Source organism: Pistacia vera, unplaced genomic scaffold (assembly GCF_008641045.1).
Source record: "Pistacia vera cultivar Batoury unplaced genomic scaffold, PisVer_v2 Contig1330, whole genome shotgun sequence".
In the NCBI taxonomy this organism is placed as follows: Eukaryota; Viridiplantae; Streptophyta; class Magnoliopsida; order Sapindales; family Anacardiaceae; genus Pistacia; species Pistacia vera.
In genome coordinates, this window is record NW_022195392.1 from 89,028 (window position 1) to 106,615 (window position 17,588).

At 36.1% G+C, this 17,588-nt stretch overlaps 2 protein-coding genes across 2 annotated transcripts; both read left to right on the top strand.

The window, feature by feature from the left end:
• The first annotated feature begins 1,349 nt into the window (after window positions 1–1,349).
• Window positions 1,350–2,189, top strand: LOC116122395. The gene has a single exon (XM_031408250.1). It carries the CDS (start codon window positions 1,432–1,434, stop codon window positions 2,149–2,151), a length of 720 nt encoding a protein of 239 aa, XP_031264110.1. The 5' UTR covers window positions 1,350–1,431; the 3' UTR covers window positions 2,152–2,189.
• A 939-nt stretch (window positions 2,190–3,128) lies between these two features.
• LOC116122393 (ultraviolet-B receptor UVR8-like) lies at window positions 3,129–6,159 on the top strand. The gene is made up of 5 exons (XM_031408248.1): window positions 3,129–3,299; window positions 3,398–3,574; window positions 3,916–3,951; window positions 4,432–4,541; window positions 4,625–6,159. The coding sequence occupies exons 1-5, from the start codon at window positions 3,215–3,217 to the stop codon at window positions 5,915–5,917; spliced, it is 1,701 nt and encodes a 566-aa protein (XP_031264108.1). The 5' UTR covers window positions 3,129–3,214; the 3' UTR covers window positions 5,918–6,159.
• The last annotated feature ends 11,429 nt before the right edge of the window (window positions 6,160–17,588 follow it).

A 17,588-nucleotide genomic window follows, 5' to 3' on the forward strand; every position in this document is an offset into this window, starting at 1 on the left:
TACCTCATCTTTCCTAGCAAACACAAACCAAATTGGATTCATTATGAACATTTGAACAGATTGAAATAACAAATTAATAGCAACACCAAACAAGCACTTGAACAAACCATTTTGACGTCTTGATCACCGTTACTCGAGACCGTAAAATGTTCTTGGGGCTTCCCCGGCAAGAAATTTTTCTTCTTTGCATTACTTTTAGCCGGCTTTGATAAATCCAACAACATCCCAAAAATGAAACCAATTACAAGCCCTGGAATGAAATTCTCTGCCCTAAAACTCGCTGCAAACCATTCTTTCTCTTGCTTTTGCTGCTAGGATATAACACAAATAATCAAGCAACAGTAAGAAGAAAAAAGAACACTAAAAATTCGAACTTTTTTCTTAATTTTTTTACAAGTTGAGTAAACCGAGGCTAACAACTACTTGGGTTTTGTTAAATAGGAGTGGAACATAGGCCTTCCAAGTTTACTTTCTTTTACTCTCGTCTTTCCAAACATTCTCTCAGTTCTCCGTAACCAACTGAACAAATTAGGAATTGATTACAGAAATTTCAATAAGAGCTGATTATTAAGTACCTTGTTCGAAAGCTGAGAAGAATTTCGATACGAACCCCACATCCTAGACTTCAGGAAACTGACTATTGTTGAGTGGTGAATAATTAAAACGGTTTATGATAAAAAGGATTTTTTGCGTTTCGGCAGTAAGGTACGCAGATAAAACGGAAACGCCGTCGTTTTTTGGATAATTTATTGAAATAACCACTCTTGTTGGAATTAATAAATCCAAAACTTTTAAATCTTATAAAAATTTTGTTTTACTTTTTTTTTTTTTTAAATGATTAGAGTGTTCGGGCAACTTACACGTATCTTAATTAATTTTATAACTATTAGTTAAATAAAAACTTTAGTAATTATCTTTATTAATGATAGAAGATTCAAACTCAAAACTTTTAAATAATATATCAAAAACTCTATACCAAATCATTTAATCACTTAAAAGATAGTTTTGATTTTGCTATTTCAGTTTGGTCTTTCCATGTTTCTGATCGATTAGGAACCATTTTGGCAAACTCATTAATTTAGGAATTTTTAATTAAAGAAATATGATTTTGCTCCCAATTTGGTTTATTATTTAATTAAAAAGAAACAAGTTATCGTCTCATTAAATCATAATATTATTTTATTACTGCAACTTGAATAACGTGGCTTACAGAGAAGGTCATCACACAAAGTCAAGGTTTAGAATTGGAATTGCAGTTCCCCACGTTTCACTGTTTAGTGTTTCCCTATCCAACCGCTATCCCTCACGTGTCCTTCAACACCACACAAAGAATCTTAACCACTAATATTCTCTTACAAATCCGAGTTTCAAACGCCTCTCTTTCTCCTTAACCTCATTTACCCATTAACTAACTTCATTTCCTGTCCCAAAATGGAGTCTGTTGCCTCCAGTTCAACCCCTCCTCGTGATCAACAAGATCCCCGTTCCCAGCCCCGCTTCAGAATCACCCAACCCGTCACAGACCGTATAGGCCGAGCTCTCCGCCATCAGCTCCGCCTCCTCCACCGATCTGATTCTCTCTTTTTCATCTTGGGTGCCACTGGAAATGTTTACACCGTTAACTTATCCTCCGCTCCGTCATGCACATGCCCAGATCGCATTACCCCATGCAAACACATTTTATTTGTGTTTATCCGCGTTCTGGGTGTTTCTATTGATGACACGTGTCTCCGGAGGAAGACTCTCCGTCCCTGCAAGCTCAACCGTTTACTTGCCACGCCCACATTGCCGGAAGCATTGGCGGGGGCTGGCCTTCGCCATAGATTTCATCAGCTGTTCTTTCGAGCAAGGAATGAAAATAGTTCAGAAGGATTAATTGAAATAAAAGATACAAGTACGTGTCCTATATGTCTTGAAGAGATGGGTAAGGAAGAGAGAGTGGTGACTTGTGGGACGTGTAGGAACTTGATTCATGAAGAATGCTGGATGAGGTGGAAGAGAAGTAGGGGGAGGAGATCGGCTAGTTGTGTGATTTGCCGTTCAAGGTGGAGGGGTAGGAGTGATCAAGAGCAATATCTGAATTTGGCACCTTATTTTAGCGAGGAGGATGAAAATGCGGCGGAGACGAGCGGCCGTCTCTGCGGTGGTTAGCAAGTTAGCTGGATACGCATGTAAAAATCATATAAATTTGGCTGAAAGTGTATGATCAGAATATAGAATTGTTAAATTGAATCACGTTCTTTAATTCATTTGTAAATACAATCAGTCGCTAGGTTGATCTTCATTTATGTAATAAATAGATTTACCTTGTAGAGAAGATCAAAATTGTTAAATTATGCGATGTTATTTCATTTGTTTATAGCTTAATGTGAAAAAACAAAAAAATGTTTAGCTGCAGGAACAGGTTAACGTTCCTGATAATTAGTCATTTCAGTTCTTTGTTAATATCTTAATTTTTCCTTAATTAAGGATTACCCATGTTGATTCTTAGCTATTTATGCTACATTATTAATTTGACACGGCAAGTTCTATACACAAAAGGCCATTGATGACATCGCACGTGCAGTTGAGCATAATCAGAGCGAAGTCCCCTAGAAGTGGAGCTCTTAATCAGAGCGAAGATGAAATTCTTTTAATTTCGTCTTTCTTTGATGCTGCATTTCTACTGGGATAGCGTTAACTTTTGCGTCTGAGATGCTTTTCCAAATACTCGTATATATCTATTCATCTTACCCACGCAAAGACATGTTCCAAATATTCCTCTTGCTTTTATCTATACATACGTAAAATTAATTAATTAATTAATTATTTAAAAATCACTATTTATATTTGATAATGTAACATACAGATGATTGTAATATATCTAATGTGTTCTAAGATGCAGCTTCTAATTACAACTAATAGATAGGATAAGCATGATCCTTTTGTTTTTGGTCAAGTGTTATTGATTGATTTATTTATTTTAAGGTTCAATCACCAATCAAACTCAAACAGCTTCTAATTTCAGTGGACTAGTCAACCTTAAAAGGAAATTTCTTAATTTCAATTTTATCACTACATTTTTAGATAATTACGACTTAGCCATTGACATTGATTCCAAAAACTTTATATAAAGCCCACGTATATCCCGATCACCTCATTACTCAACACTTTCACTTGCTGATCCAACTTTGAGCATTCTACAGTGTACACTATTTCTTTACTGACAGGGAAAATGGATCACACTGCAGCACCTCCAGACTTGCGCCGCAAGGTCGTCGCAGTCGCTGCCGGTGAATCTCACACTCTTGCTCTCTCAGGTAAAAATATATATATATGAATACTATACATAATTTTTTTTTCTTTTTAATCTTTTTGTTGTTGGTTATAATTAAGTTTTGGAGAGTTCTTGTTGTAGGTGATGGTTGTGTGTATACGTGGGGAAGAGGAATGTTTGGGCGACTTGGTACCGGTTCTGAATCCGATGAATTAACTCCGGTTCGAGTCAGTTTTGACATTTCTGGCCAATCAGAAAATAAGAAGCTTAAAATTGTTGGAATTGCTGCTGGTGCTTATCACAGTGTTGCTCTCGCAGGTCAGTGTAGCTTATGATTCATTTTAATTAGATGCTCAAATATACTTCAGTTTGGACTTGTTAAATGTGGATAGTGGAGATTTATAATTGTTAAGTATCTACAATAATTAATGGCATTTGATAGTATGGTAATTGATATATCCAGATGGCCATTTTCTTGTGGAAATGAAATTCATTATGACTGATTAATTGTTTGGGTAATTAATTAACTCTAACAGATGAAAAATGTAGAGTGTGTTCAAGTATTAAATTGAAAAGGTGAAAGAAAATATGGAATAATTTTAGGTGAAGCCAATATTGCTGTGATGCTCTAATTTTCTTCGGCTTCTATGTTATTACAGATGATGGCTCAGTGTGGTGTTGGGGTTACAACATCTGTATCCTCCTTACATTTTATTTATTTATTTGATAGAAAACAAATTATTATATGGTTTAAAACAAAACTGATACAAAATATTAGGATGAAACGATGGCAGTTAGTAGAAAAAAAAATCTCTGTATTATATCATGGAGAGGTTCTGAACTCGCAGTCTTTTGCTGATTTGGATAAAAAGGAACCAAGGAATCTCTGTAGACTCCATAGAAGAGGATATCAGTTTTTTGTGGGACAAAGTTTGTTTACTTAGCATCTTTATGGGTTTCTGTTACTAAGGAATTCGAGGATTGTTCTTTTTTCTTCATGCTGGAAAATATAAGGCAGTTTTACACTAAAGTTAGGGCTTCGTATGGGTGTTATCTTGATGTTTTTTTGTGAATTCAGTGATTCAACAGAGTAAATTATGAGAGATTCTTCGTTAGTACTTTATTCTGTTAGCCTTTTTTCCGTGTCTTGTTTGCATCCCTTGACTGTTATATGGATGGCCAACTTGGTGGTAACGAAGAGAATTCTGCGGTACCCTGCTTGATGGAGCAGTTCCTTGATTCTTTGACTGATGAATCCAAAGCAAAGTATAAAGCACCAATTAAGGTATGGATTGTGTTGTATGTATCATGTCCTTGTCAAGTTAAGAGTTAAACTTGTTAAGCTTCTTATCACTTTGTATACTACAGATTTGTTCTGTCAAAGCTGGTGGAATGATGTCTTTTGCTATTGATAACATAGGGGCCTTGTGGATTTGGGGCAACTGCCCGCAGCAAACCAGCGTCACTGAAGCTGGTTTCTCTCTTGTAAGCAGTTTTACTCCTGTTCCTGTCTGGGATTTCTATGGTCACACTGTTGTGAAGGTGGCTTGTGGAAGTGAACATGTTTTAGCCCTAGTTAGTGCTGGAGAAACGTATAAAGGTGAAGATCTAGTATGCTATTCTTGGGGTAATAACAACCATGGTCAATTAGGCTTGGGAGATAGAGAGCCCCGGTCCCGTCCTGAAATCATAGAGATGTTTAAGCAGGACTCACCTTGGGCAGTTTATGAGGTCGCGTGTGGGTCCTTCCACACAGCTTTGCTTACTCACAAAAAGAGACCAAGTGACACATTAGGAAGTACGTGCTGGACGTTTGGCCTTGGTGAGAATGGTCAGCTTGGCCATGGAACAACCCAAAGTGCATTGGTTCCCGAACCTGTAAAAGAATTACCACAGTATGCATATCTAATCTCTGTTGACTGTGGCCTATTTCACACTAGCGTTGTGTCATCTGCTGGAGAGGTGTGGTCGTGGGGAATGGAAAGAGGTCTTGGTCTATGCCCGAATGCTAGTTTTTCCAGTGGTGAAACAGGCGATGCTTATTCTCCCCTCCTAATTCAGTGTAATGGGCTTCGTGAACCCAAATTTCAGGATCCTGTTCAAGTTGCTTGTGGGGCTGCTCATACTGTTCTTGTTGCACATGATGGACATAAGCTCTGGTCTTGGGGTAGGGGTAGAAGTGGGATTTTAGGAAATGGTAAGGCAGTCGATTGTTTTGCTCCCAGTGTTGTGATGTGGCCTCCACTTACAGAGGATTTCAAGCAAGAGGAACTGAAGACTGCTGTTGAGGAAGATAAGACTGGAGAGAAGGATTCTGAAAGAGTTGAAGAAATGGATAAAAAATTGTCTTCGGCAATGGAGGAGATAAAGCTCCTTCAATCAAAACTCTCTGTAATGGAAAGATATGCTAGTATACTTCATGGCTCAATTTTTGGTAAACCTTTTGAAGAGCAAGATATTCCAATGTCATTGAAAAACACAGGTTTTTTTGACATTACAAAGGAATGGGAAAACATGTTAGAATCAGCAGATCGCAGTACGCTTGTAAGGTTGGAAATGTTCTATAGAAAGATGGTTGGTAGTGTCAAGGATAAATTAATGAAGAGAAGGATCCAGGAGATCATAAAGGAGACTCTTCATTCTTCAACTACAGGGATATAACTTAATCGGTCGCATTTTTTAGTTTGAATTGAAGAAAGATTGCGCATATAATAAACAGAAGCTTGTTGATATGTTTAATTAAAAGGAGGGTTTTTTTGTTTGCATGATCTTATAAGATTGGGTGATTTCTTGTAATGTGCGTTGTGGTAGTTGGTGTTTATTATTGGTAATAACACATAAATGTAATGTATCCTCGTCCAAAAATAAAATGCAGATGTCATCATCTTTTTTTTTTTTTTTTTTTTTCGTTTTTCAGGAAAAAATGTATTCATGTAAAGACTTGGTACCATCCTGACCTTGTAAGTCTAATACAACTGGCAAAACTCAAATATTAAATAAGGAAAATGGATAATTTTTTGGCTGCTAAAATTCGAGACTCAGAAGAGAAATTATTCAATAGTTTTAGTATTTCTAATGCATGAGTCTACAGATTTTAAAATAAAATGAGAAAAAATAAATAAATAATTGCATGAATTAAGAGGTGTGTGACATACACATGCACTTGCATCATGGGATGCAGTAATGTGATTCGATTTAATTAGTTGGACATATAAAAAGCCTTAGATTAAATAATGTTGATCTTATTGCAGATAATTTGTTATTGACTCTGAATATATGGTATTTGATATTACAAGATATATTAAGTAATCAAGATTAGTTAAATATAGTCAAAATATAAAGATTTTAATTATGCAAACCATACATAGTTATGCAAAACATTGGGTATGTATAAGGCGTTTGTCTAAGCTTATGAAAATTAGCTTATAAGCAACAATTGCTTAAAAGCTAAAATTACCTTATAAGCATCTGAAATTTTAAGCAATTACGTGTTTGGTTAAAGTACTTATAAGTGGTTGATAAGTAATTGACGTGTTTGGTAAAATTTAGTTTATAAGTACATTTTATTATAAAATTACTAAAAAAGATACTACATTAAATAATGACATACTATGGAATTTTAAAATTAAACAAGGATAATGTGGTAATATACTTGGTCAAACTAGCTTATAAGCAAAGTGCTTATAAGCCAAAAAAAAAAAAATACCTCCCTCCCAACTTATTTTTTTTAGCTTATAAACTCAACTTATAAGCTCAAAAAAATTATAAACAAACATGTCAGCTTAATTTTAGAGCTTATAAGTAAGTTTGACCAGCTTATAAGCTTAGACAAACACCCCCATAAGAGCTCCTAACTAATTTTAAAAATATTTACGTATTAATTCAAAAAATTATTATTAAGCGTTATTTAAAAATTATTTAATCTCAGGGGCCCGCTCTCTGGCTCTAGTAAAACGATGCGCATGGTAGCAGCTCTCTACTCGCTTATTATACAAATCCCTCCAAATCCGAGGGTTATTCTTGACACCCCTCGGGTTTCTTTCGGAAAAGGAAAGTTACACCCCTCTAATTAACCACGTTAAGGAGACATAGAGTAATGCTATCTGCACAAACCAATCTTACTAACCCCAGTACTAATTGACGTGGCAAATGCCATCTCATCTGCCACATCACTTAATGGCCACATCAATTTTTCCAAAAAAATATATATTTTTTCTTCAAATATCTCTTCCCATAAATCAACTCCCTAAATCAAATTCATTTTCTCTATAATACAAACACTACATTTTTTTCTCCATTCCTTTCAATTTTTACCTCTCATCTCACAATTAGTTTCTCAAAATTTCTCAGCCGATCTCATCCCAATTTCATTACATGCCGCGACGCCTCACCAAACGCTGACAAACCAAACCCGAATCATCTTTTCCATACGTCGCCAAACACCGCCACGCCTCGCCTCGCCAGATGTTGCGACGCCTCACTAGACGTCAACAAACCAAGGACTAACCATTGTTTCCACGCCTCGCCAGAAGCCATCACGTCTCGCCAAACCAACTGAAATCGTCGTTTCCACGCCTCGCCAAACGCCGCCACACCACGCCTCGCCATATGTCGTGACGCCTCACCAGACATCAACAAAGTATAAACAAAACCCTCATCGTTCCCACGCCTCGTTAGAAGTTGCCACGCATCACCAGTTGAGAATCGAAGGCACATATAGTACTCTATTATCTTTTTCAGTTTGATTTTTAGTTTAATTATTTGTTAGGGTTTTTTCATTCTATTTATTTTTTAAATAAATTAATTCATCGAAGAAATGCGTGTTTATTTGGATGATTCACACTGGTTTCTAAATAATGATGCTTGTTATTTGCTTGTTGATTAGGATTCCAGAAGCTGCCCATTTCAAGGCCCTTAGCTCTGCCGTTGAGGAAGCATTTATGGATTTGGTATTGTTGGTTGTATACTTGTGGTTGGTGTTGTATGTGATTGACTGTGGAATTTTTTTTCCTTGTTTCTGGATTTTCGTAGTCCTAAATATTTAGCAAGATTATAGGAGAGCTTTAGAATGGTTTATAAATCCCAAATAGAAGTTGGGTCTAGTTCATAGTTGCGTTTAATTCTGTTCGACTGGTTTGGTTCTTGTATGTTGGCATTTTAGTTTTAATACTGCTGAACTTTGGGCGTATGTATTTTGAGCCAAATATTTGCCTGTTCTATTATGTTTTTAACTTCTGGTGCACCAGCTTGATATTTCTTCCCAGGTTAATAATAAAATATTCAAACATAAATAATTTTAGTAACTATTTTAGGCAGGTAGTTATGCCCTCTCAATGGAATTATTTGCTTGTCTTTTGGTAACTATTTTAGGCAGGTAATTGTGTTGCTGTTGCAGACTCTGCATTATTGCAGTTTTTGAAGATTCCGGGAGATTGCTGCATTCTAGGTAGTTTGTGCTGGTTTGTTAGTTTTATGCTTCTTGCAGTGTGTGCAATCTCTAAAAGGTTGTTGCAGTTTGTATAGGCTATCTAGTGTGTGTTTGCTGACGGGAGTTTTCTACAGTTTGTGTAGCCTTTGGTTGTTGGTTATAGGATGTGTGGCAGGTAATGCAGTATTTTACAAGATTATGCTGCAATTGTGCTGTTGCTGAGGGAGTGCTTTAGCTTGGTCGAAGATGCATCAGTTTTTGCAGTTTTTGTTTGCTTTGTCTGGGAGATTTTGCAGCTGGTATAGCTTGTGTGTGTGTAGTTTTTAAAGTTGTTGCAATTGTTCTCTGCCTTTGGTGTTGTGTGCAATTTTCAGGTGTCTGTTACAGCTTGTGTAGTCCATGCTATCTTTGCGTTTTTTGTTTTCGGGATTTCCTTCTAGCTTGTACAATGTGGATTGTTGGTTTTGAAGCTTGGCCTACTTTTCTGGTTTGGTTTGCTGATCCTTTTTGTAAAGGCCTTTTAGGGGTTGACCTTTGGGTGCCCTTGGTTTCTTTGGTCTCTTGTGTATAAGGATTGCCTTTCCTTGGTTGTCCTTGCTTTTGTAGTTTTGTCCCTTGGGAATGCGCAAGGTTCTTGGTTCTAAAGGGGAGTCCCCTTTCTTAGGTTGTAATTCTTTTATAAAATTATTGGGTTTACCAAAAAAAAAAAAAAAAAAAAAAAAGTAACTTATCATTAATATAATTATGTGTATATACATATATTGTCCTGACTGAGTAGAGATAAAAAAACATAGTTAATTATTATCATAGAGGTTGATTTATATATCATGAAAAAACCTTCATAATTTGGCAAAGTAATACAAACATTGAAGTAAATATTGAAGTAGGACGCCTGTACTGCCCTGATAATTTTGTTGGTTCTTCCAAATATGGATTATTATCCATAATCATCGAAGAGATTGATAGAGATTTTAATTAGGCACGGTTTTAATTAAACATTGAATTATCAACAATTCATCAAACTCAACTAGCTATAATTAAATATTTTAGGTCAATCTGGTCTCAATATTTAACTAAAAAGAGAATATATTTATTAGTATTTACAAATCACATAAAGAGGGTAAGTAATTCTACTAAACATGGCCCGATCATCTTGACAAAGAGTATGCGCAGAGTTCTATATAATAAAACTGTAAAACCAGCCAAACTCTCCTAGACAAAGCAAAAATAATAGGCCTAATCATCGCGTCTAGCCCCAAAAACACTACACTAATAGCTAACAAAATGCAGCATTAAAGCTGTAACTCCAGAACACACTGCACAAACAACCAAGCTATTTAACAAAACATTGCACAACTCCGAACATACTTACGAGAATTACAAAACTGCAGTTTTCTGTTGCTGCATCTGCCAACAAAGCTCTCCAAAATCCTTTTTTTGGTCATGCACCAACGCCATCCACTACACAACAACAACCAACATACCCAAACAGCCAAAAACTATAGATCTAGCACCAGAACACCTCAAGAGCAGATCCAAGCTGCAGATCCAACACACAAAAAACTGCACTTATTGAGAAAATGTCCTAGCGACTTCAAAAAGCTAAAACTAAAAAAATCTATAAATTCCCAATACTGCAAAGAACAAAAACAAAACCACAAAAACAAAGCTGCAACACCAAAAAATCCTACACCAACCCAATAGTCTACTGTGAAATTAATGCTGAATGTTGGAGACCTACCACGAAAAAAATTACAGCTAATAAACATCTTAATACAATATTAGAAAGTTAATTCTAATGCTCCAGAATCAAGACATGCATCATTTATCAATGCACCATCCATGAGCAACTCATTCACATCACTAGCATATAACTTAGACTTCACATAATCTTCCTCCATCAATATGCAGGCACCAATCATAACCTACCATATTAAAGGAGCAAAACTGTGGCAAGCAGCAATGAAACCACACACAAGCAGTTAAATACATACACAATCATTTTGATACATGATTTTTATATTAGAAATGAGTTTCAAGCAACAAATTGGGGTTAAAATATAAGAAAACTAAAAAACCATAAGCACCTGGAGCTGTTGCTCTTGAGCTGATGAACATGAGCATCCAACTTCCTGAAACTCAAGTTCTTTTGATCCCTATGCAAGATACAACAAGAACTCAACCACGTTAGTAGACTGAGAAATTTTCAAAACAGAAGCAAAAGCTAAAAAGAAAGTAAAATAGAGAACCAATAAGGAAAATGAAAGATTTATACCCAAACATGAACCATGCATAAAATAATGTTAGTAATATGCAACCCAGAGGTCCATTTTTTGAGATAAAATCTCAACCACAAGGCACAAGGGCTTGTTCTTTTGTCTCATACTTCAAACAAGCACAACCTGCAATAAAGAGAAACAAATAGACAAATAAATTATTTTGCAATGAAATAATCCTGCAATTGTCAAACCACAAAATAAACAACACATGTTAACAAGTATAACATTTTATCATACTCTCGAGCTCTTATATTGTTCCTAGATGCTGTTCTAAAGCTACATAAATAATACCGTGAAGCAAAAGATGGTTTAATATCATGGGTTTCTAATTTGGGAGAGATTTTTGATAAATTTAGCAAATGAAATGACGAGTGTTAGTGGAAGATGGTGGTCGGCGCTGTTGGTGGACGACAACGGCCAGTGCTGGTGGTGGAAGACGGTGGCTGGCGTTGGTGGCGGTGGTAGAGGACAAACGACTAGTGGTTTATGGTTTCTAATTTGAGAGAGATTTTTGGTACATTTAAGTGAATGAAAAATGACTAGTGCTGGTGGAAGACGGTGGTCGACGCTGTTGGTGGACGACGACGGGCGATGCTGCTGGTGGAAGATGGCGGCCAACGCTGTTGGTGGTAGAGGACAATCAGATGCCGATTTATGGTTTCTAATTTGAGAGCCATTTTTGATACATTTGAGTGAATGAAAAATGACTAGTGCTACTGGAAGACGATGGTTGGCACTGCTAGTGGACGACAACAGCCGGCATTGGTGGTAGAAGACGGCGACCGGCGGTGGTGGTGGTAGAGGATATACGGTTGGTGGTTTATGGTTACTATTTTGAGAGATTTTTCTTACATTTGGGGAGGCAATTAAAATTTTGAATTTTTTTTTTTTTTTTTTTAGTTTTTGGGGGAATTGATATGACAATTAAGTGAGGTGGCTTTTGCCACGTCAGTTAATACAACGGTTAGTAAGATTTGGGGTTGGGCAACTTTTGGCTATTTGTTATAGGATGTGTGGCAAGTAATGCAGCATTTTGCAGGATTATGCTGCAATTGTGCTGTTGCCAAGGGAGTGCTTTAGCTTGGTCGAAGTTTTTGCAATTTTTGTTTACTCTGTCCGAGAGATTTTGCAGCTGGTTGAGCTTGTGCTTGTGTGCAGTTTTTGAAACTACTGCAATTGTTCTCTGTCTTTGGTGCTGTGTGCAGTCTTCAAGTGTCTGTTACAGCTTGTGTAGTCCATGCTGTCTGTGCGTTTTTTGTTTTCAAGATTTCCTTCCAGCTTGTACAGTATGGATTGCTAGTTTTAAAGCTTGGCCTGTTTTTTTGGTTTGGTTTGCTGATCCTTTTTGTAAAGGCCTTTTAGGGGTTGACGTTTGGGTGCCCTTGGTTGCTTTGGTCTCTTGTGTATAAGGATTGCCTTTCCTTGGTTGTCCTTGCTTTTGTAGTTTTGTCCCTTGGGAATGCCTAAGGTTCTTGGTTCTAAAGGGGGAATCCCCTTTCTTAGGTTGTAATTCTTTTATAAAATTATTGGGTTTACCCAAAAAAAAAAAAAAAATGTAACTTATCATAAATATAATTATGTGTATATACATATATTGTCCTGGCTGAGTAGAGATCAAAAACAAAGTTAATTGTTATCATAGAGGTTGATTTCTAGATCCTGAAAAAAACCTTCACAATTTGGTAAAGTAATACAAACATTGAAGTAAATATTGAAGCAAGATGCCTATTCTGCCCTAATAATTTTGTTGCTTCTTCCAAATATGGATTATTATCCATAATCATAGAAGAGATTGATAGAAATTTTAATTAAACATTGAATTACCAACAATTCATTAAACCCAACTAGCTATAAATAAATATTTTAGGTCAATCTAGTCTCAATATTTAACTAAAAAGAAAATATATTTATTAGTATTTACATATCACAAAAAGACAGCAAGTAATTCTACTAAACATGGCCCGATCATCTCTACAAAGAGTATGCACAGAGTTCTGTACAATAAAATTGTACAACCAACCAAACTCTCCTGGACACTGCAAAAATAATAGGCCTAATCATCCCGTCTAACCCCAAAAACACTGCACTAATAGCCAACAAAATGCAGCATTGAAGCTGCAACTCCAGAACACACTGCACAAACAGCTAAACTTCTTAACAAAACATTGCACAGCTCCGAACATACTTCTAGGAATTGCAAAAATGTAGTTTGCTGCTGCTGCATCTCCCAACAAAGCTCTCCAAAATCCTTTGTTTTGTCATGCACCAACACCATCCACTGCACAACAATAACCAATATACCCAAACAGCCAAAAACGATACATCTAGGACCAGAACACCTCAAGAGCAGATCCAAGCTGCAGATCCAACACACAAAAAACTACATTTACTAAGAAAATATCCTAGCGACTACAAAAAGCTAAAACTCCAAAAATATGTAAATTCCCAATACTGCAAATAAAAAAAAACAAAACCACAAAAACAAAACTACAACACCAGAAAATCCTGCACCAACCCAATAGTCTCCCGTGAAATTAATGCTGAATGTTGGAGACCTGCCATGAAAAAAAATACAGCTAATAAACATCTTAAGACAATATTAGAAAGTTAATTCTAATGCTCCGAAATCAAGACATGCATCATTTATCAATGCACCATCCATGAGCAACTCATTCACATCACTAGCATATAACTTAGACTTCACATAATCTTCCTCTATCAACATGCAGGCACCAATCTTAACCTACCACATTAAGGGAGCAAAAATATTGCAAGCAGCATGAAACCACACACAAGCAGTTAAATACATACACAATCATTTTGATACATGATTTTTATATTAGAAATGAGTTTCAGGCAACAAATAGGGGTTAAAATATAAGAAAACTAAAAAATCATAAGCACCTGGAACTACTGCTCTTCAGCTGATGAACATGAGCATCCAACTTCCTAAAACTCAAGTTCTTTTGATCCCTATGCAAGATACAACAAGAACTCAACCACATTAGTAGATTAAGAAATTTCCAAAACAGAAGCAAAAGCTAAAAAGAAAGTAAAATAGAGAACCAATAAGGAAAGTGAAAGATGTATACCTGAACATGAACAATGCATAAAATAATGCTAGCAATACACAACCCAAAGGTCAATTTTTTGAGATAAAATCTCAACCACGAGGCACAAGGGCTTATTCTTTTGTCTCATACTTCAAAAAAGCACAACCTGCAATAAAGAGAAATAAATAGACAAATAAACTATTTTGCAATGAAATAGTCCAGCAATTGTCAAACCACATAATAAACAACACATGTTAACAAGTACAACATTTTATCATGACTTTCGAGCTTTTATATTGTTCCTAGATGCTGTTCTAAAGCTACTGAAATAATACCGTGAAGCAAAAGATGGTTCAATCTTATGGTTTCTAATTTGGGAGAGATTTTTGATAAATTCATAAATGAATGACGAGTGTTGGTGGAAGACAGTGGTCGGCGCTATTGGTGGACGACGACGGCCAACGCTGGTGGTGGAAGACTATGGCCGGTGTTGGTGGTGGTAAAGGACAAACGGCTGGTGGTTTATGGTTTCTAATTTGAGAGAGATTTTTCGTACATTTAAGCGAATGAAAAATGACTAGTGCTGGTAGAAGACGATGGTCGGTGCTGGTGGTGGACGATGGCGACCGATGCTGCTGGTGGAAGACGACAACTGGCACTGCTGGTGGTAGAGGGCAATCGGATGCTGATTTATGGTTTCTAATTTGAGAGCCATTTTTTATATATTTGAGTGAATGAAAAATGACTAGTGCTGGTGGAAGACAGTGGTCGGCGCTGCTGGTGGACGATAGTGGCCCGCGTTGGTGGTGGAAGACAGCGACCGACGCTGGTGGTGGAAGAGGATATACGGCTGGTAGTTTATGGTTACTATGTTGAGAGATTTTTCATACATTTGGGGGAGGCAATTAAAATTTTGAATTTTTTTTTTTTTTTTTTTAGGAGAACTGACGTGGCAATTAAGTGAGGTGGCATCTGCCACGTCAGTTAGTACAGGGGTTAATAAGATTTGGTAAGATTTGGTTAATGCATATAGTATTACTCATCAGATTATTTGGATGAAACACTAAAACTGAGAAATATTCTGTAATAAATTATAAGAAATCTACGTAAACAAATTTATAATATTTGATTTGTGATCTGAAAATAATTTCCTTCAAACTCAAATAGGAAAACATAACAGTTTATCAAAAATGTCTAGCGAGTGCTTGTTACAAAAAGGGTCAAACATAAGAGGGTTAAGATTACATTTTTCAAACCAACTGATGCACAGTGCAAAAGGGTAGACACAAGGGGTTTAATATTAAAAAATCCTCTAATCAAATCCAACCAACTCATGAGAAATGGATTTTGCCCAAAACTTCGAGTTATTAGAGCAAATGACATTTTCATCCCTAAAGTTTGATAAAAATATTATGGATCCACTAAAAGTCTAAAATCAGAAATAAAAATCCACTTTAGTCCCTATCAGTATCAGACCAAGGCCGTTAGTCTCCATCCCTATCAGACCTAAAGTGACTCTTTTTAAATTTTAGTTTCACCAAACCTCACGGATGAAAATTCACTAACTCAAAACTTCATAAAGAGGTAATTAATTATAAAACAGGAATCATTTAAAGGGTGATGAAAGAATGAGAAATAATGGGAAATTAATACTTGTATGTGGACAATATTTCCATTGACATTTTCTTGAATTAGATGCATAACGCCATAAAAAACCAACTCTGGGAGCCAGCGATTTGTGTGGCATTTGTTATGTGAACCAAAATTTCAGTAACTGGACCATTTTGAATTCCATTATTTTTGCAGACGTCATGTTGTTACAATTTTACGTAATAATTAGTGAAACCCGATTGATCTTGATGAAATCGAATTAGATGTATATGTGATTAATTAAAATTAGCAAAGAAGAACAAATAAAGAACACAAACAATTTTTAAAGTGGTTCGTCAAGTTCAAACTTAAGTCTACATCCACTGTTATCTTATTAATGCTTCAAATACAAAAATAAGGCTTGTCTATGTGAAATTGCTAACCCCTTACAATAAGTTTTTTAGAAGTATTTATACAATAATTTAGTAACGGTTAATTGAGGGATTTTAGGAATTGCGGCTTAAACATAGGAAGTTAATCCCAATAAATTCAGGATTATATGATCTAATACCGAATTGATCTCCTTGATTTTAGGGGATAAAGCTTATCCGTGATTTGTGAGACAATTGTCTATTTAGCTGCTAAACTTAACTCATTTCACCGAACTTAACTTTCTTGGAGCCACCATTGGTTCCGAGCTTGCCACCAACTCTCGCACAACACGCCACTTTTTATTGTTAATTCTAGACAAGCATGGGGGACTGCCATTGATCTAGACTCAAAATTTGCTTAAAAGTGCAAAGCACAGTGATTAAGACAAATTAACTTAGTTTAATGTTGGTATCAGGTGAATCATAAAGGGAAGCAAACATTATATTATATTCAAAGAATTTAGTACCAAATGCATTAAATTTATAATTAGATGTGGCATTACTATACACCACATAATTTTGTAAATGGGCTATCAATTTCAGCATTATTTACTGGTGTAGCATTATCGAGCAGTGAGGGACGATTCATTCCCCCTGGATCAATTAGTGATGGAAAAAATATCAGAGAGCAGCCTGATAGTGGGCCCTAATTGAGCCACTTGGCAAGAAAACAAAAGCTGTGTAGGTTGAAGTGGGCCTGGACCCAGATAATGTGAATTAAAAAAGCCTTTTTGGACGGTGGGTTCCAATTTTATAGCTAACAAAAAACTCTTGGATGGTAAGTGTCCTACAAATTTAGTTGAAGTTTGAGATGGTGACTTTACTTTTCCGGTTCTACTTAAATGTGTGATTCCTTCTTGTTTTATTCTCCTCCCTCTCGCCACGTGGGCTGCCACATTTATGAAGTGGTGGGACCCTCATTACCCACGTGAGCTCTCTCTAGTTTGACACGTGGGATAGGCCATCTGTTATTTTTTATTTATAAATAATAAATCATTAAATTCCGTAAATATACCATCTTAGGTTAGCTTGGTTCAAAATGATATAAGATTAATCCTGTAATCTTTGTTTAATTTTTAAAATTCTCTCGTTTGGTTGTTATCTAATAAAATATTACGTAATCTTTTATTGTAAATAGTATTTACTGTTAGTAATATTGAAGATAATCAGATTACCTTCCCAAGAGGTGTTAATATAAGATTATCAAGATAATCTTAATTTTAACCCTATTTTACCCTTAATCTTTTATCATTTAGGACACATTTGCCCTCATATGTCTACCAAATAATAATTACCCAGACACCATACATTTGAAAATATAGCTAAAACATCTCAATCACAAAAAAGTTTAAAAGTTAACAAAGTACCCCCAACCACCCAAGACCACCATCGGCCGTTAGCCACCACCATTGGCCGCCGGCGAAAGTCGTCATATTAGGGCAAGACCAGCAGAATCTTGCCGGTTGTGTGCTGATAAAGGCATTTTCGACCATGAATTTGTGATTCATGGTCGGAAATAACCAGATTTGGCCGTTTCACAGCCAAAGATGT

Excerpts from the sequence above, each read along its gene's own strand:
- LOC116122395 (XM_031408250.1), top strand. The coding sequence starts at position 1,432 with ATGGAGTCTGTTGCCTCCAGTTCAACCCCTCCTCGTGATCAACAAGAT.
- LOC116122393 (XM_031408248.1), top strand. The coding sequence starts at position 3,215 with ATGGATCACACTGCAGCACCTCCAGACTTGCGCCGCAAGGTCGTCGCA. Across the intron at positions 3,300-3,397 it reads TCACACTCTTGCTCTCTCAG|GTGATGGTTGTGTGTATACG; the intron begins GTAAAAATATAT and ends TTCTTGTTGTAG. Across the intron at positions 3,575-3,915 it reads TCACAGTGTTGCTCTCGCAG|ATGATGGCTCAGTGTGGTGT; the intron begins GTCAGTGTAGCT and ends ATGTTATTACAG.